This window comes from Indicator indicator, chromosome 21 (genome assembly GCF_027791375.1).
Source record: "Indicator indicator isolate 239-I01 chromosome 21, UM_Iind_1.1, whole genome shotgun sequence".
NCBI lineage: Eukaryota > Metazoa > Chordata > Aves > Piciformes > Indicatoridae > Indicator > Indicator indicator.
This window is the reverse complement of record NC_072030.1, coordinates 3,283,724-3,303,727: the sequence shown is the minus strand read 5'-3', so window position 1 is coordinate 3,303,727 and position 20,004 is coordinate 3,283,724. Positions and strand designations below refer to the sequence as shown.

Sequence of the window (20,004 nt, the reverse complement as noted above, 5' to 3'; positions counted from 1 at the left end):
GGGGTTCAGGTTAGACATGAGGGATGAATCAAACTGCCAGCAGTGCAAGGTAGCACTGGAACAGGCTGTGCAGAGAGGCTGATGAACCTCAATCCCTTCAGGTTTTCAAAACCAAGCCACACAAAGGCATGGCTGACCCATGTCAGTCCTTGTTTGAGCAGGACAGTGGACTCTGTACCTTAGAGATCCACCCCACCCCTTCTATCTATGATTCTACACCAATAGTTCACCCCTGTCCCTGCCTGTCTTACATTTCTTCAGCCTTGCTATCTCCTCTCTTCCTCAACCAGTATGTCATCACCTCCAGGCTTGACATCTGAGAGTCCAGAGGCTGGTTTCATTTGTATTGTGATGCCAAATGGATGCAGGCAGACATGGAATCCATGGGATCTGCCAAAACACAGGTGCCAGGCTGGCTCAATAAACCACAGGTCCTCTTGGGATGCAAGCAGCAGGTGGCTGTTGCCCAGCACTGAGCAGAGCCTATGTCCTCTGCTGCTGGCAACTGCTACCCTTCTCTCCCCAACACCAAGCCCAGCATTTTTAGCAGTGCTTTTGCCCAGAAGTGTCCTCACCACTTCTGGCCCTGATCTGCCATGCAGGAGGGTAAAGTCACCTTTTCTCTCCAGAATGAAGGCCCCACAATTAAGATCTATGAGGGTTTGTCACTGTTACAGGTAGTATTGAGAGGTGGTTCTACCTGTTGATGGGCTTCCACGTCAGTGAGATACATCTTTTGCTTCTGCTAGGCTGCTGGGCACAGCCCAGGTGCCTTCTCTCTTTTATTGGAGGTATTCATAGAGCCATAGACTGGTTGGGTTGGAAGGGACCTTTCAAGATCATTTGGTCCAACCCCCCTGCACTCAACAGGGACATCTGCAACTAGAGCAGGTTGCTCAGAGCCCCAAACAATCTGACCAAACAAACACTGTTCCAGGGACATGACATCTACCTCCTGGGCAACCTGGGCCAGGGTCTCACCATGCTCACTGTAAAAAAATTCTTCCTTAGTGTCTAGTCTGAATCTCCCTCTTTCAGTTCAAACCATCACCCCTTGCCCTGTCACAACAGGCCCTGCTCAAAAGTCTGTCCCCAGCTTTTTAATCAGCTCCTTTAAGCACCAGAAGGCCACAGGAAGCTCTCCCTGGAGCCTTCTCTTCTCCAGGCTGAACAACCCCAGCTCTCTCAGCCTGGCCTCACAGCAGAGGGCTTCCAGCCCTCCCATTCCTGTATCACACATAGTTAATATTCTGGTGCTACAGAGCAACCAGCTGTCCAGAAGGGGGTTGGTACTCCCAGGTATCCTCACAAGCCTTCTACTTAACCCAAGCTCTTCCATGGCTGCTGAACTCACAACTTAGAGCCTTACAGGAAAAAGAAGTGAAAACCTGACCCCAGATGACTGTGACAACAGCTGTGTGCCACCATCCTGTGTCCTGTGATCTTACCCATTTGCTCTGAAGTAAATCATAGAATCAGTCAGGGTTGGAAGGGACCACAAGGATCATCTAGTGCCAAGCCCCCTGCCATGGGCAGGGACACCTCACGCTAAAATTGTTATTGTTTTCTGGATTTGACAAATCAGGGATTGATTGGAGAGGTGGAAATGAGGATCAACTGAATCTGTAATAGCTAGAGAATAATATCACAGTGTATCAGAGGCTCACAGTATACAGTCTCACAGTGTATCAGAGGCTGGAAGGGACCTCAAGAGATTATTGGGTCCAACCCCCCTGCCAAAGCAGGATCACTTAGGGTAGTCTGCACAGGAATGCATCCAGGTGGGTTTTGAAATTCTTGTACTGTCTCTGCCTTTCCTTTCTGCTCTGCAAGTGCTGCAGTGAATGCTGAGGGACAACAGGAGGTTAGCAAAGGACAGAAAGCATTTAGGGAGGAAATTCAGGGCCAGCTGAAGGAGCAGGAGTGAAGAGAGGAAATTAATCAAAGCAAAGTGATAAGAACATTAGGCTGTCAGGATTTATTTCTGGGTATTAGGAAGGAAACAGAAGAAGAAAAATCTCTAAAAAAAATAACTTTATGCAGAAGTATTTCGCAGCTGGGGAAAAGGATTCTGCCTCTCTAGGCATCAAGTTCTTTCTGCTGGACTATCCACACAGAGGAACCTAGACATGCACAGCAGATCTTTGCCCACAGAGCAGCAGTACATTCCAGCTTACCACAACAATCCACGGTGACAGATTTCTGACAGACAGTGTATGGTAAAATGTCATCTCTTAGCAATTCTTACAGGACATCTACACCTGTGCATCAGCTCTGCTGAAAATCTCCTTCAGATGGAATGCAGAACAGGAGTAACATAATCCCCTTCTCCTGGGACAGAACCCCAGAAGCCCAGCATGAGAACGATCTAGAGATCATCCAGTCCAACCCCCCTGCTAAAGCAGGGCACCCACAGCAGCTTGCCCAGGGTCACAGTGCCCAGGTGGGGTTAGAATCTCTCCAGAGAAGAAGACTCCACAACCTCTCTGGGCAGCCTGCTCCAGGCCTCCAGCACCCTCACACCAAATAAGTTTTTCCACCTCCACTTGTTTAGATATAACCTCCTGGCTTCCAGTTTTTGCCCATTGCTCCTTGTCCTGTCCCTGGGCACCACTGATGAGTTTGGCCCCAGCCTCTTGCCCTCTACCCTTTTGCTCTTTCTGAGCATTGCTCAGATCCCCTCTGGGGCTGCTCTTCTCCAGGCTCAACAGCCCCTGGGCTCTCAGCATTTCCTCCTCACAGACATGTTCCAATTTCCTCAGCATCTTTGTAGCCTCTATTGGACTCTCCCCAGCAGTTCCTTGTTTCTCTTGTACTGGGGAGCCCAGAACTGGACCCAGTACTCTAGATGTGTCCTCAGCAGGGCAGAGTAGAGAAGGAGGAGAACCTCCCTCAACCTATTGCTCACACTCTTCTTGTTATTATGTGCTTTGGTCAGGACAGGTTTTGCATATGCTGGTGAGTCCTCTTCATTTCAGTTGTCCAAGCCTTGCCTACTTAGTTATTAAGAGTTATACAGGGAGGTTCCACAAACCATTAGGAAGTGGAGGAATGAGCTGAAATACCCCCATTGAAGGCCAGAAGCATTGCTTATGAACAGACTTGAGCCTAGGGGTTGCTGTCTTGTCTGCAGATGTTGCTGCTACTCATTTCCTGCAGCCAGGCCTGCATGGGAGTGATGCAGATGCCACAGAATGTCTCTGCCTCCTGCAGCAACAGGAAGCCTCAAAGCAGAAAAACAATAGCTCCGTTGAGTTCCACCTTGCACCAGTGGCACTTCCTCACCACTTCCCTCCTGGAGGTAGAGAAGAGGAGGTACTTGTGAGAGCTGCCAGTGATGACAGCAGAATGTTTCTGCCAGGAACAAGTGATCATGCTTCTTAGGCCAGATCTTTCTTCTTGAGTGTTGACAGCTGCTCACTCCTGTCTTACCAAAATGTTCTAAAACAAGACTTCGTGTTAATTTTAGCAGAATCTGGAGCATCACTGCTAAATTTCCAGGAAGGGTGATGATTTTAGTTGCCTAACTGAGTTTTCACCAAGTGTTCACACAAAAGACAGCCTGCAGCCCAGAATTCCTTGAAACTTTCCAATGTCCCTGTTTCCAGCCAGGGCAATGCATGATAACACACAACAGAGATGTTACTGAGCAATCATTACATGCTGAGAGACTGCAGCAGATGCAGAAGTTGAGCATTAAACTCAACCTCCCCTTCCCTCTGGTTTGTACTAAGGTAACATCTCCACTGTCCTTGGCAGCACATCACTGCTGCCTGCCCATGCAGCTGAAGGTTACCCAGCAAGGCTCATTTGAGGCACAGGAAGTTCCATGGAAACATGAGGAAAATTTTTTTTCACTGTGAGGGTGACAGAACACTGGAACAGGCTGCCCAGAGAGGTTGTGGAGTCTCCTTCTCTGGAGGTATTCAAACCCCACCTGGATGTGTTCCTGTGTGACCTGCTCTAGGTGCTCCTGCTCTGGCAGGGGGGTTGGACTGGATGAGCTTTGGAGGTCCCTTCCAGCCCCTAGCATTCTGTGATTCTGTAATAGGTGTTCTGACAGAACAGCAATTGCTTCTCCCACATCAGAGCAGAAGCAACCATGCCACAACAGCAACTTTGTCACTGCATGGTAGCTGGGCCAGTAGAACGTGGGCTGCAGCTCTTGTAGCATCAGTGCACCTGGGAGATTCTCTTGGAGTTGGAAAAGAAAAGCCACTTTGGACTAGGACTCTGGTGTCTCCTCTGCTTGTGGCATGTGCATCCAAGCAGGGGAATGCAAGCAGTGGGATGTTGCTTTTCCTGAGCACACCAGCATGGGAAATACGTGCTGCCCATGGATTTGCCAGCAGGAGGCAAGGCAGCAGTTCCCAGAGAGCACCTGGTGACAGAGGAAATGCCCAGAGACCTCAAAACATAGCACTGCAGAGATCAACATGCTCTAAGAGCAGCAGAGCAAATGGCATATTGTATCTGGCTCCACCTGACAGCTCCAAGACTAGCAGTTAATTGGACTGGGATTGAGCCTTCCCAGATTTATCCTACATTTGTGCCAACTACTTAATAGCAGGAACTGCAGGGATGGACTGAGGAAGGCCTGGATTACACTTCAGAAATGAAGAGCAAAATATCTGTGTTGGACAGAAGAAGATGAAACAAAGAGAGCCTCTGTCCCCTCACTGACAGTGCAGTGCCAGATCTCAGCTGCACTGGTGACAAACCCATGAGTGATAGCAAAGAGGGAATGGATTGAATCTTGAGGAAGGCAGATTCAGATTGGGAGATTGGGAAGAAATTGTTGACAGTGAGGGTGGAGGAGACATTGGATGTGGTAGTTTTAGGCTACGCCTTTAAAATTTTTCACAGATCTTGAGCAGAAAGTAGTAAAAATGTAAATAAATCACTGTTGGGTATAAAAAGGAAAATAATGATAGTTCTAAACAATCCCATTGGAGAAGTATCTACCATAAGATCTGGTTCCCAAAACAATCTCTCTCTTCTTGCTTCTTCACTCTGGGACACACTAACTTGCTTCTGCTTGACCTTAGCTGCATTGTTTTGGCTAAGTCTAATATCTCTGCTTCAGTCTCTTGTCCCTTTTGTAAAGGGGGGTAAGGGGGAGGCAAGAAAGGTTGCATCTCCCCTGGTCTTTCCCCAGGGGGTTCTTTGTGCTGTTCATTAATCGTAACCTGTAAATATTGTACATTTGTACATATTCGTTGCATTCCACTGTAGATTGTGATTTTGCTTGTAAATACATCTTCCATTGGCTTCCACCTGAGCTGGTCTGGCAATGTTAATGTTGGGAGGGAATTTTCAACTCATCACACTGGAACAGGCTGCTCAGGGAGGTTGTGGATGCTCCTGATGGTCTTGGAGGTGTCCAAGACCAGGTTGGATGAAGCCTTGAGCCATCTAGGCTAGTGAAAGGCATCCCTGCCCATGGCAGGGGGGTTGGAACTGGACGTCTATAAGGCCCCTTCCAACCCAAATCATTTTATGATTCTATGACACCTTTTGGCTGTGTTGGGAAACTCATAAGCTACCCAAGGCTAAGAAATGCTTCTTGACAGGGAGCTACTGCTGGTGTACAAGGCACCACCCAGTAGTTCTAGCACAAAGTTAGGACAATCTTTGAACAAAGCCTTTGCTCAAATGGCTTACTTGCTATCTACAGGGATGGGCTCCATCCCTTCACTGGGACAGATCCATGTCATGGTGTTTATGGTGCTTATTCTGATTAATAGATGAAGAGTCAAATACCTGAGCCAGTTCTGGGCTCAGTCTATCTACTTAAGGCCTGATGTCCCATTACTGCTAGGGCTCTTCTGATGTAATGCTGGTTCTCTTCCCAGAAGCAATGAAAAAACACTTAAAAGGCCTTCAGATAAGATTCTGGAATGTGAAATGAACAGGTTGCCCAGGGATGTGGTTGAGGGACCATCCCTGGAGACATTCAAGATCAGCCTTGATGTGGTCCTGGGCAGCCTGATCTAGCTGGAGGTGTCCCTGCTGACTGCAGGAGGGTTGGACAAGATGACCTTTGAGGGTCCTTCCAACCCAATGCAATCTGTGAATCTGTGACATTGTAGTTGCAGAGGGAGACCTCATTGCTCTCTACAGCTACCTGAAAGGAGATCTCTTCTCACAGGCAATTAGAGATAGAACAAGAGGGAACAGCCTCAAGCTGCAACTGGGTAGGGTTAGACTGGACAGGAGGAAACATTTTTCTCAGCAAGAGTGGTCAGGCACTGGACTGTGCTGCCCAGGGAGCTGGTGGAGTCACCAAACCTGGATGTGTTGAAAGGTCATTGGAATGTGGTACTTGGGGATATGGTTTAGGGGTGAACCTTGTAGAGTAGGTCTCTGGGTTGGACTTGGTGGTCCTGAGGATCTTTTCCAACCTGAATGTTTCTGTGAAATACAAAGCAACACAAACTGGAGCCAGAAGTCTTTTCAGTCTAATCCAGAACAAAGAGTTGAGGTTGGAAAGGAAAATATTCAACAACCTCAACCTTTGTTCCTTCATGAAGTCAGGCTGTGTTGAAGCATTGAGAACCAGCACCTTCCTCCTCCTAAACTGCATCAGCTTTTGCAAGGAGTTGAGCAAAGTGTGGATGGCAGAATCACCAAAACAGGCTGTAACAGCCTCCCCAAGCCCCAGAACACATCCTGGCACGACACACACTCATTCAGTTCCAGAAGGAGAGGTGGGATGAGGAAGGATTCAAAAATCCTAGAGCTCAGGTGCTACAGGTACAGGTTTGAAATGGCTGGGCCAGTGTTGCATACCCACTGCTGACTGCATCTCAGCTCAGGAAGAAATTGGGTGAGCAATGAAAATTATTTTTCATAAGGAGCTGTATAACCCCCTTCAAAACCCCCTGTAGTTCAGGTCAGAAAACATTCCCCCAACTCCTTTTTTGCTTTTTATCCATAATCTAAAATGCATTGTCTATCTGTAAATGTATCCAATTCTACCTATAGCTCAACCAGACCCAAGGTCTTCTGGCATCCTCTACTCTCTGCACACCAGGATAGTTTCACCCTGCACCTCTTCAGACTGATTAATTAACCCCAGAACAGAACAGGTCAAAGTGCTGGTAGAAAAAGTCAATTAAAAGAGGTTTGAGCTTAAGCCAGGTCACAGCCCAACATGCTTTAGCATTTTTCATCAAGCTTCAGTGGGTCAGGAGAAAAAAAAGAGAACTAAAGTTTTGACTGCACCAAAAAGCCTGCAGCTCCAGATTGAAGAATCAGTCTCACCAGACCCATGGTTCACATCTGGAGTTAGCAGAGCCTACAGCTCCATGTGGCTCCATCAAAGGGACCATTCAGGTTGGGAGACGCCAAACCTTCAGGTTCCCAGACCAATTGAATGCCCAGCCAGCCAGAAATGCTGGAAATAGAACCATAGAATGGTCTGTGTTAGAAGGGACCTCCAAAGTTCATCCAGTCCAACCCCCTCTGCAGTCAGCAGGAACATCCTCCACTAGATCAGGTTGCCCAGAGCCTCGTTGAGCCTCACCTTGAGTATCTCCAGGGATGGGGCCCAACCACCTCCTTGGGCAACGTGTTCCAGTGTTCCACCACCCTCATGGTGCAGAACTTGTTCCTAACATCCAATCTAAACCTGCTCTGCTTTAGTTTGAAACCATTGCCCCTTGACCTGTCATTGCAGACCTTTGGAAACAGCATGGATCTGACCAGGGGTTAGAAGCTCTGGATGCCAGTCTAAAGATTTTCACACTCCACACCTCAAACTCTACAAGCCTGAGTCTGGAAGCCAACCTGGGGCTCCCCTCGCCTTTCAGGGTAACTCCTACTGCTCATCCTTCCCAGGACAGGGAGCAACAAGCCTGACCACTCCTCCATGAAATGATGTTTTGCAGGATCATATCTGTCTAGCTGGGGACTCTCAGAGCCTGTCTCAAGACTTCCCACATCTTAGTTTGGTAATCCAGGGCTCAGAGGTGGTGGGTCCCTGCAGAGGCAGGGCCTTCAGGGTTTCTGCTTTGAAGATAGCAAGCAGGACTCCTTAGCAGCCTGCTACAACTCCAGAGTTTGTTCAGAAGAAATCTAGTCTTTGATATATTGGGAATTCACCCAGCCAAAGTTATTTCAGAGAAAACATTTTAGCGAATCAGCATCTTCTGATAAAACAAAACTTTGGCAAAGGAAGAGGAGAATTCCCAGAAGATTTGGTAGAGAAAGCAATGTGAAGCCAAACTAAAGTCTGTCTCACAAGCATGAAGCAATCACAGTGGAAAAAAGTTAAAGGGAAAAGTTGTACAGAAAGGGATTTTACAGGCAGCTTCGCAGGAGGATGAGGATGGGGAGGCAGAGCACATTCTGACATCTCACCTCTGGGAGCAGTTACATCCCTCTGGCTATGAGCAAGTGAAATGAATGGGGAAAGCGATCCTTGACTTCACAGAATCACAGAATGGTTTGTGTTGGAAGGGACCTTAAAGGCAATCTAGTCCAACACCCTTGCCACAGGGACACCTCCTATTACACCAGCTTGCTCAAGGCCCCATCCAACCTGGCACTGAACACTTCCAGGCTTGGAGCCTCCACAACTTCTTGAAGCAGCCTGTTCCAATACCTCACCACCCTCATGGTGAGTAAGGATGGAAATAATCTCACCTATCTTCTGTCTTCCTCTGAATACTTTGAGGTATTGGCTGCAACAGATTTAGTTGATATCATTGTCCAGAAGAGGCAACCAGCTGTAGCTGGGGGCTTAGGAGGGACATTCACTGCTGTGTGACCAAGGCAGCACAGGAGGCTGGGAGCCTGCTTGTGCCTGTGCTTGCACACCAAGGTGTTTGGTTCAGCAGAGGTCTGAGGCAGCCTGCTGTAATCCAGGTCTGCAGAATTAAAATCAGAGGGGGAAATACAGGGCCAATTATTTTTACAGCTTGCCCAAATGCCTCCATTGATCCCAGCAGCTTCAGTCTGCAGCAGGCAGCCGTGCACACTTGACAGGTTTGTTCCTCTGACAGCTACATCACGTGCTCCTGATTCCTGTTTAGTTTCCTTCCTTAAGAATACCTCAAACTGTGCTCCTTGTGGGTGTGGTGGGAAGAGGAGGTGGAGAGTGATTCTTGTCTGAAGGAAAACACAATCACCCAACTTCTTCAACTGCTCCAACAGATGACAGGCGAACAGCCTTTCCGTGCTCCCCACCAGCTCCACTTTAAAACAAACCACTCTGCATTATACATTCAGTAACAGATCCCTACTCCCAAACTCCCCACAGCAGAAGGGAGCCAGGGAAAGGGAAAAAAAAAAAAAAACGAACCACAAAAAGCAAACCCCAAGCCTTTTCTCTTGCCTGTGTGTTTCATATAGCCAGGTGCTTTCGTCTCTCTTTGAACTCCGAAGTGAGACGTGCACACGCCAGGCTGTGCTCTGCTAACTGGGTTGCTACTGGAATACAAACTAGGGTCACAGGGAAGGAGGGTGTGGTGGGTTGAAAATTCTCCCCCCCCAGCATTAAATTTTGCCAGACCAGCTCAGTTGGAAGCAAATGAAGCTATACTTACAAGCAAAACTACAATCTACAATGGAATGAAATGGATATTCAATACAATACAAAGACCAGGGGTAGCTAATAGCTTCTCCCCTCTCTGCTTCTCTCTCTGACAAGAGACAGAGCAGAGAAGTTGTTGTTAATACCAGTCACAACAAAGCAGTGCAGCCAAAGTCAGTAAAGCCAGGAGAAGCATCAGCCAGAGCCGAAGAAGCGAGAAGATTGTTTTGCACAACTAGTTTAAGTCCCTAAGAAAAGGCCTTGGGGGTGCTGGTGGATGAGAAGCTCAACATGAGCCACCAGTGTGCACTTGCAGCCCAAAAAGCCAATCACATCCTGGGCTGCATCAAGAGAAACATAGTCAGCAGGTCAAGGGAGGTGATTCTCATGCTCTGCTCTACTCTGGTGAGACCCCACCTGGAGTACTGTGTCCAGTTCTGGAGCCTCTATTTTAAGAAAGATCTGGAGGTGCTAGAAAGGGTCCAGAGAAGGGCCATGAGGATGAGCAGAGGGCTGGAGCTCCTCTCCTATGAGGACAGACTGAGAGAGTTGGGGCTGTTCAGTCAGGAGAAGAGAAGGCTCTAAGGAGACCTTCTTGTAGCCTTCCAGTATCTGAAGGGGGCTACAAGAAAGCTGGGGAGGGACTTTTTAGGGTGTCAGGGAGTGATAGGACTGGGGGGAATGAAGCAAAAATAGAAATGGGTAGATTCAGATTGGATGTTAGAAAGAAGTTTTTCACCATGAGGGTGGAGAGACACTGGCACAGGTTGCCCAGGGAGGTGGTGGAAGCCTCATCCCTGGAGGTTTTTGCAGCCAGACTGGATGCGGCTGTGAGCAACCTGCTGTGGTGTGAGGTGTCCCTGCCCATGGCAGGGGGGTTAGAACTAACATGCCGTAAGATGAGCCGGCGGGGAAGACGACCGGCCTGGATGAGCAAGCAGTTCCTGAAGGATTTAAGGGAATAAAAGAGGGTTTATGGCCTTTGGAAAGGGGGGGAGGCAACTAGTGATATGTTTAAGGATGTTGTTAGATCATGTAGAAGAAAAATTAGAGAGGCAAAAGCACAGTTAGAAATTAAACTGGCCGCTTCCGTGAAGGACAACAAAAAGCATTTTTATAAATATATTAATGCTAAAAAGAGGGCAAGAGGAGCCTCCACTCTTTATTGGACATGGAGGGTAACATTGTGACTAAGGATGAGGAGAAGGCTGAGATTCTAAATACCTTCTTTGCCTCCATTTTCAACAGTAAGGCAGGAGGACTTCAGGATAACTGGCCTCCTGAGCTGGTCGATGGGGTCAAGGCGCAGTGTTGTACTCCTGAAATCCATGTGGAATTAGTTCGAGACTTGTTGAGTCACTTGGATATTCACAAGTCCATGGGACCTGATGGGATTCATCCTAGGGTGCTGAAAGAGCTGGCAGATGAGCTGGCCAAGCCTCTCTCCATCATTTTCCACCAGTCCTGGCTCACTGGAGAGGTCTCAGAAGACTGGAAACTGGCCAATGTGATGCTCATCCACAAGAAGGGACGGACAGAAGAACCTGGGAACTACAGGCCTGTCAGCCTGACCTCAGTGCCAGGGAAAATCATGGAGCAGATTGTCTTGGGGGCAATCACTGCGCACCTGAAGGATAGCCAAGGAATCAGGCTGGACAGGGCTCTGGGCAATGTGATCTAGTTGAGGATGTCCCTGCTGACTGCAGGGGGGGTTGGACTGGATGAGCTCAGGAGGTCCCTTCCAACACAGACCATTCTGTGATTCTGTCATCAGCAACTTCATCCAGTGCTCAAACAGACCTAGCATTTCTCCATTTAATCTGGCTACTTACAGCTTACAACTATTAGTTTCCAACAGTTGCCCCTAAGGCTGTTATATCCTCTGTTATCTAATGCTTGGCCTCCTTATCAGTATTTACAGGCCATGATTAAGTTATGTCTTAACCTTCTCTTTAATAAACGAGGTAGATTTGAGCCCCTTGAGCCTCCCTTAGACCAGGAGCTCTGGTTGGTTACTTACTCTCTGGTACTTTCTGAACTGTGCACAATTTCTAAACTGGAGAAACAGGGACCTCAATCTGCACTTCAGCAAGTTCTGCAACAAAATAAGGTCAGTTTTCACATGTGTCCCTGCTCATGGCAGGGGGGTTGGAACTGGATGATCTTTGAGGTGCCTTCCAACCCAAACCATTCTGTGATTCTGTAGCCAAAAGAGGAAAGCCAAGGGAAAAGGAAGGAATCACAGAACGGAGGAGAAAAGATGAATGGAAGGGGTTACAAAGAGGCAACATAACAACAGAAAGGTAATGGAGAAGGAAGAAAAGACTCAAAGCAGGACAAGGTAGTAAAGAAATAAGTACCCATTGATACAGAAGCTGAGGAAGAAGCAAGAGATGATGAAAAGACCATGCAAAGCAGGGCCTGTTTACCACTGTGCTCTCCTGAGCTATCCTGGCTGTTCTAGGAGGCTGACACTGGGACCTGCTACCTACCCTTCCATTGGATTATTTCAGGCAGGCAGTGATCTCTGACAGTGATCTTTCCTGCCTTAGGACACACAATAGTTGCAGGATTTTTTGGAAGCAGACCTCATTAGCAGCACAAGGCACTAAACCAACCAACCAACCTCCCTGCAAGCCACCACCTGTGTTTCCATCAGGCTCCACATGAGACAGGTGGAAGGGGCTGTGCCTCTTGCCATCCCCCACCCAGAGCTAGCTGCCTCACTTCATGGCCAGTGCTGGAGGACATGGTCAGAAGAAACAAAAGGCCACATACAAAGGCCACATGCAGAGCTCTGGGCTCCAGCCATCAAGCCTGGCTCATCTGTGGCTTTCTCAGGACCCCTGCGTGTCAACTAATTAGTCCAAGGCCAGCTGCCCCCTTCTCACTCTTCACCCTTTATGCTCCCATTGCTTCTACTCCCACTGTCTGCCCAAAGAGTGTTTTGTCAGATAGATCACCAAGAGAGTAGTTATTTTGGTGTTATTCTTTGGAAAGTGGGAGTGCAAGAGGTCTGGTGAGGTAGTAAAGAGGAAAGAACTTCTCTGAGTACATCTCAGGAGACAGCTCAATGTTTCCAAACAAGCTTTTGCCACATCAGAGGAAAGGTTTCCTTTAACTTCTAAATGCTGAGGTTATAAACTCCAAACACTGGTGCTGGCACTGAAAAGGCAGCCATCAAGAGTGAACCTGCCAGGTCAGGGGAGCTTCCTGCTTCATGGACACATTCAGCTCCCGAATTCTGGGACTCATTTCCAGCAATCCAAAAGTAGTTCCTGGAGATTCGTGAAGCCTCTTTCAACCTCAAGACACTCTCCACAATGCACTCCTGTCTGAAATCCTGATGCTGATTTATGCTAGAGCAAGCTGGAGGGAGGGGGGGAGGCAGGTCTCCATGTCAGTAGGGGTTACTAGATCATGGGTGAAGAGATCCAGCTGAAAATTGTGGGAAAGCAGGAGTGAGAGCAGAACCAGCCCCTCTGCTCTCATCTGTATCATCAGTACCTGAAAGGGGCTGCAAGAAAGAGTGGAAGGGACTTTTCACAAGGGCTTGTAGTGATAGGATGAGGGAGAATGGATTGATGCTTCAGGAAGGGAGATTGAGACCAGAGGTTAGAGAGAAATTCTTTAAAGTGAGGGTGGGGAGACACTGGAGCAGGTTGCCCAAGGAGGCTGTGGATGCCCCCTGCCTGGAGGCATTCAAGACCAGGCTGGATGAGGCTTTGACCAACCTGGGCTGGTGGGAGGTGTCCCTGCACACAGCAGAGCATTTGGAACTGGATGATCTATAAGGTCCCTTCCAACCCAAACCACCCTGTGACTCTTATGAATTAAAGGTCTTTTCCAACTGAAACGACACTTTGATTCTATTCCAGCATCACACTTGTAGCTTTGCCCCAAAACCAAGCCCTAGGCAGGCCCAGGCCGTGTTCAAGGCTTAATGGCATAACGAAGCCAAGGGCTGGTGCAGCCCTGTCCTTCAGCAGGGCAGCAAGAGCTTGGCTGACGCTCTGAGTGCAGCCTGCGAGCACCCAGCCTGCCTGTGCAGCATCTCCATAGCAGCAGCTCTGCTAATTGGCACCAGCTGCCTCGGCTCCAAACTCTTCTCTCCAGAAATATCGATACTACGACGCTGTGATTAGAAAGCACTTTAGCAAATGCCTCTCCATTCTGCACAGCTCAAATGAAGAGCAGCTGCAAGAAGGAAGGGACAGCTCCCTCAACACCCAGAATAAAGCGCTGCAAAAATAAACCAAACCAACTCAACAGAGGAGGAACGAAGGCTGTAGGAAGCCAGTCAAAGCAGAATAATGATGGCAGAGGAAGCAGCCTGCTCTACATGCCTGTGCTGTCATTTTAGATGTTGACAGGACCGTGAGCAGACTTCCTCCTTATGCTCCAGGATAAATGGCCCCAGCGCCGCCCCGTTACGGCTCGGTGCGGCAGGTGTGCGGATTTGTCAGCTCCAGCTCTCCTGTCCAAGGCTGGATTAAAGCAAAATCCATCAGCCTGGGCCTGGTTTAGGAGAGTAGCTGTGGTCTTGAATCATTTGGCTCCAGGGACCGTTGTGCACAGCCCACTGGCAGAGAAAGGCACTGGAACAGATAAGCTAGTGGGAAGATTTGCAGAGCAGGAATGCCACCACACCACCAGGACTTGGCTTCGCTGTCGGCTGTTTCCCTCTGGCTGCTGACTCCACGCAGCAAGCTGTCAGCTGGATGCTTTGCAGTGGTCACACTGGGACTGCCAAAGCTGCGAGGGTTTTTCCCCTTTGGCCAGGCTGGATTAAGCTGGCTCACAGTACAGCCAATTCCAAATTCACTCAGAAGTCTCCGGCCCTGTCTGTGGCCATCAGACTCAGGGCATTCCTGAAAAGACATCTGGCTACTGAGTTTATGCAAGAGCAGGGCAGAGACCACTTAATCCCATCTGTTATCCCAATCTTCTGAGCACAGAGAACAGAAGACTTTCAAGAGGAAATCTCATCAAGAATGGTGTGAAAATGAGGCTCATGCCACAGTGTGGTGTTTCCTGTGCAGTCTTACAGAAAACACAGCACACCTCAGCACCTGGCTCTGCAAGCAAGGGCCTAACACACCACTGAACTCCCTGGATTTCACCCTACAACCAAGGTAATGCAGCACAGCTAAAGCAGAGAGAGCACTTTGTTATGCTAAGTGATTTGCCTCCTGCTCTGGAAATCATTGAGGTAAATAAAATGTTGTATGCAGGTACCAGACAGTGTCTCTCCGCAAACAAAATGCTGATGTATTTTAAAAACATTCCTACTATGTTACTCTGGAAAATATTCAAAGTGTTTAGAGTCTCATTCAGATGCTACCTCTCACAAACTTTAGTTGCTTTTGTTGGGTTCCATTCACCTGCAGAACCCCCCTGTGTCTTTGCATTTTTCCTCTCTCTTTCACTTTCTAATGTTTGGTCTGTATTGAATCACACAGAATCCCAGCACGCTGGAGGTTGGAAGGGACCTCTGGACATCATGCAGTCCAAACCCTGCTGCTAAAGCAGGGTCACCCACAGCAGCCTGCCCAGGAGCACAATGTCCAAGTGGGTTTGGAAATCTCTCGAGAGAAGGAGGCTCTGCAACCTCTCTGGGCAGCCTGTTCCAGTCCTCCAGCAACCTCATATCAAAGAATTTGTTCATGATCTGATGGAACCTCCTGGGTTCCAGTTTGTCCCTTGTCCTGTTACTGGGCACCACTGAAACGAGTCTGGCCCCATCCTCTTGACCCTGCCCTTTAGATATCTGCCCTTTGTTGTCATTTGCAGGTGTCAGCTTGATGGGATTCTGTTGCCTGCAGTGCAGTTCTGCTCCCTCCCATCCAGCTGAATTTAGCCTTCCTCGTCACCACGGCACATGACTAAACTTTTACGCATATCTTTCGTTTATTTTTAGGCCTCCAAGATCAATCAATGACACTCATGTAAGGAGATGGATACCACAAGGCTAGGCAAGAACCAGTTAAGCTCTTCTGAACACCACCATCATTGGGGCCATGGGGACAGACCCTCCCCACAGTGTCCACTGGCACCTCTGTGGATTGTGAACAGAATCCAAACAGCTTTAAAGAGCCACAGAGCTCAGCACAGCAGCTCAGCCCAAAGCCCTGCAGCAGAGCAAGTGGTAGGAGTGCTCAAACAACAGCCAACCTCTCTTCAATCTCCTCCCCATGACATGTGCACACCTCAGCCTGGAAGGTACCACAACAACTACAGGCTGCTGCTGCTGCTGCCGCCGTGGTGGACATCAGCTGCCCAAGGCCAGCAGTGAAGCAAGCCCTCTGCAGCTGCCTCTTTATTCTGTTCCCAAAGCAGAGTCACACTCCCATTTCGTTTCAGCTGCCCTCACCTCCCCCACAACTAAATTATTGTTATTATGCTCCACATAATCCTACTACTGACAGGGATGTTTGTTACACGTAATTAAAGATATTAATTTTGCATGGAACAGACGACACAGAGCCAAGAACTTCACCCCCCCCCCCACCCTCCCCTTAAATCTCCCATTAGAAAATTACCTTCATTAGCACCGACTCGCTGAGCTTCTCTCTGTTGACAATTTTTATGGCGACCTTCTGACACGTGACACAGTGAACCCCCAACTTCACAAGCCCTGCAGGAGAAACAGAGCACAGGAGAAAGCAAGAATGGGTTAGAGCCAGCCTCTGGGGAGGTTTTTGCTGGTAGCACAACACCCAAGGGCTGGCAACTTCCATGCAAACACATTTTCCACCAGTCACTCCTCCAGCCAGATAAGGTCCTGGTGAGGACCAAAGAGCCAGCAGCCTGCACCACGACTGTCTGGCAGCGAAGCCACCAACATCCTTAATGCTGCTGCAGTTTCTGCCATGCCAGCTGCGTTTCCACTGAAGTGCTGTACTCCAGCTCTCATCCCTCAATGTGTATTCTACCCTTTTAACCACACCAGGCTAAGGGTTTCTGCTGACACCCAAGAGCAATGAAAGCAGAGAAAGCAACAAAGCTAGACGGGTCAAATGTCTGCAGTGGGGACATAGCCTCCCTGCTTTTCCAGCTGCTTCCACAGCTCTCATCATCCAGAGACCTGGACAAGCTGGAGAAGTGGGCCCACAGGGTTCAACAGGGCCAAATACAAGGTCCTCCATCTGGCTTGTGGAAGCCCCCAGTGCCAAAGCTTGTGGAGAAGGATTTATGGGTGCTGGTGGGTGCAGAGCTGGGCACAAGCTGGCACCAAGTGCTGCCAGCCTAGCCCCAGCCTGTCCTTGGCTGATCCTTGCCCCTCTGATGTGCTCTGCTGAGACCCCACCTGCAGTGCTGGGGCAGCTCTGGAGTGCTCAGCACAGACAGGGACCTGTTGGAGCAGGGCCAGAGGAAGCCACAACAATGCAGGGAGGGCTGGAAGCCCTCTGCTGTGAGACCAGGCTGAGAGAGTTGGGGTTGTACAGCCTGGAGAAGAGAAGGCTCCAGGGAGACCTTCTTGTGGCTTTTCAGGACTTCAGAGGGCCAGTGGGGATGGACATATTAGCAGGGTCTGTTGTGACAGGACGAGGGGTGAGGGTTTGAACTAGAAGAGGGAGATTCAGACTGGAGAGGAGGAAGAAATGTTTTACCCTGGGGGTGGTGAGACCCTGGCCCAGGTTGCCCAGAGAGCTGGTAGATGCTCCAGCCCTGGAACCACTCCAGATCAGGTTGTTTGGGGCTCTGAGCAACCTGCTTGAGTTGTAGATGTCCCTGCTTGCTGCAAGGGGGTTGAACTAGATGACCTTTAAAGCTCCCTTCCACACAAATCAGTTTGTGATTCTATGATCCTAATAAAAAGGTACTTCATTATCCTTTCCCTCAGTGTTTTAATTTACTCTGCTGTATAAAGTTAACACTGTGATTAATGCCATTGTGACATGGAGGAACATCAACATGTGCTGAGAGAATTCTAAGTTCTTCTTCTTTACTACATCTATGTCCTCAAATAACTTTGAGTGCTGCTAACTCCTTACATTGGCAAAAGGATATGGATAACCCTGACAGGATCAAGATCACAGGATGTTAGGGGTTGGAAGGGATCTCTGGAGATATTTTGAGTCCAACCTCTGACCATAGAATCCAGGACAGGTCACACAAAAACACATCCAGACAGGGCTGGAAAGTCTCCAGAGAAGACTCCACAACCTCTCTGGGCATCCTGTCCCAGTGCTCTGTGACCCTTACAGCAAAGTAGTTTTTCCTCGTGTTGAGGTGGAACCTCCTGTGCTGTAGTTTCCATCCATTGCCCCTTGTCCTGTCCCAGGGCACAAGTGAGCAGAGCCTGTCCATGTCCCTTCTTTTCTGACACCCAGCCTCAGATATTTATAGACATTTATTAGATCCCCTCTCAGCCTTCTCCTCTCCAGACTAACCAGCCCCAGGTCTCTCAGTCTTTCCTCCTAAGGAAAGATGGCTGAGCTATTACCAAAATATAGAACACAACTCCAAGAATTAAAAGAAAGAGCTGAGTACCATACATGAAACACTCCCTTCTGCCAAATTTTGACCTAAATCTGCTAACTTGCATGCAAGTATATTGAGATGTCTCCCCCAGGTGAGGTGAAGGTAGTCCCCTGAGTTCTCAACTCTCTGCCCATTAGGAAAATTCTTACCCAAGAAAATTGTACTCTGTAGGTGTGTTCAAGACCTTGCTTGCTTCAGCTTTTCCCTCCTGTCAAAGGTGCAGATGCAGCACAGCACCTGATGGGCTGGATCCCATCCCACTCCACGTGCAGCATGCCAAGTTGTCATTTACTTTCATCCAGTTCCAACTGAAGTGAGGAGCAGTGGCATCTCCCTGGTGTCACCCAGACCTGCTGAGCTTCGCAGTGCCTTCATGAGCAATGACAGTGAGGAAAAAGCCTAGCTCAGCTGGCAGCTCCTAAGCTGGGCTGCAGGTTGATCCTGACCCCATCCCCTGACACAAAGCACAAAGCCAGACATGCTGCTTTCTGAACACAACAGATCTGCAGCCCCGTGAAACAACGACCACAGGACTTCGCGCTTCTTAGCGAGGGATCAATATATAGACTACTGCTTTACTACACACTGTCCTCAGTGAACTGAGCTAGAGTTTCATCAGGGACTCCAGCAGCCTCCTGCAGATACTTGTCTATCATTTTGCTACACAGTTAATCATGAATTTGGAAGCATTAATCCCTGGTTATTATGCTGAGCAGTCAGCTCCCGCCTCGCCTACAGTCACATCTCTGATGGCGTGCTCAAGTGTCCTGTCCTGGCTATTTCTGGGCACATTATTTCTCAGTCTCATCTGGTTAAATGCTGACATCCTCACTTTCAGCCCTGACACAAACAAGGCACAAGAATTAGGACCATGGCGCACTGACAAATCCATCTGAAACTGGGTACAGCAATGGCCTGATCTCTGCCTGGAGCAGCTGGGGGAAGGAGCTGTGCTGTCCTGCCGCTCCTCACCCCTCTGTCTGAGCTGTGCCCACTCAGTAAGTGTAGAATCATAGAATCACAGAATCAGCCAGGTTGGAAGAGACCTCCAAGATCCTCCAGTCCAACCTATCACCCAGCCCTATCCAATCAACCAGACCATGGCACTAAGTGCCTCATCCAGGCTTCTCGTGAACGTCTCCAGGGATGGCGACTCCACCACCACCTCCCTGGGCAGCACATTCCAATGGGCAATCACTCTCTCTGTGAAGAATTCCCTCCTAATATCCAGCCTATACCTCCCCTGGCACAACTTGAGACTGTGTCCCCTCATTCTGCTGTGCAAAATGTTCCCCACAGCACTTCTGGCTCCGTGTTCACCCTTCACTGCAGCTGCAGCCTCTTTTTGTGCTCCTTCCCTTTGGCTTTGCTCTGTGCCTGGATGGTAGCTACTCGGCAGCACCTTGTTGAAAGTCTGCAGGGTCTCCAGCTGTGCCAATTGCTTCCTTCCTGCTTCCAGCACAAATCCCAGCTTTGCAGCACTCTTACAGCTCAACCACATCACTCTGCATTGCTCTTAGCTACGCTTCTTCCGTATCTCAGCAGAACTTCCATCTCTACATCCAGACCCCCAGGATCTGTAGCGCAGTGCTGCATGGCAACATGCTGCAGACCAAGTCTTTGCAGAGGTCACTGATGGTGACAAACTACTGCTCCCTGTAACTGGCCCTTCAGTATGAAGAAAATATAAAGGCTCCTGGTATCTCACACTTCAGGGTTTGATTTCAAATGTTCTTGCTCCCAAATCAAGACACCCGTCCCACTGACCCTGGCTGATCTGTAAACTCTTTGTCCTCCCTGAAGCATTGAGTCATGAAAGGGTTTTAACCCTAAACTACTGGGACACCACCACACTGCACACTGTCCTTGGTCCTTTTGGCTACTGAGCTACCACAGAAACTCAAAAATTAAGATGAAACCATTCTGTTTACTCCAATCAAGAGTGATCAGCCATTAGAAGACACTGCACACTGTGTAAA

The 20,004-nt window shown here is 48.9% G+C and overlaps 1 protein-coding gene across 1 annotated transcript in view; it reads right to left on the bottom strand.

The window, feature by feature from the left end:
• Positions 1–20,004, bottom strand: part of BRSK2 (BR serine/threonine kinase 2) — a 387,342-nt gene that overhangs the window by 173,004 nt on the left and 194,334 nt on the right. Inside the window, exon 2 of the mRNA XM_054390340.1 lies at positions 16,081–16,175. Coding sequence (XP_054246315.1) covers positions 16,081–16,175 — 95 coding nt within the window. The remainder of the gene's footprint in view (positions 1–16,080; positions 16,176–20,004) is intronic.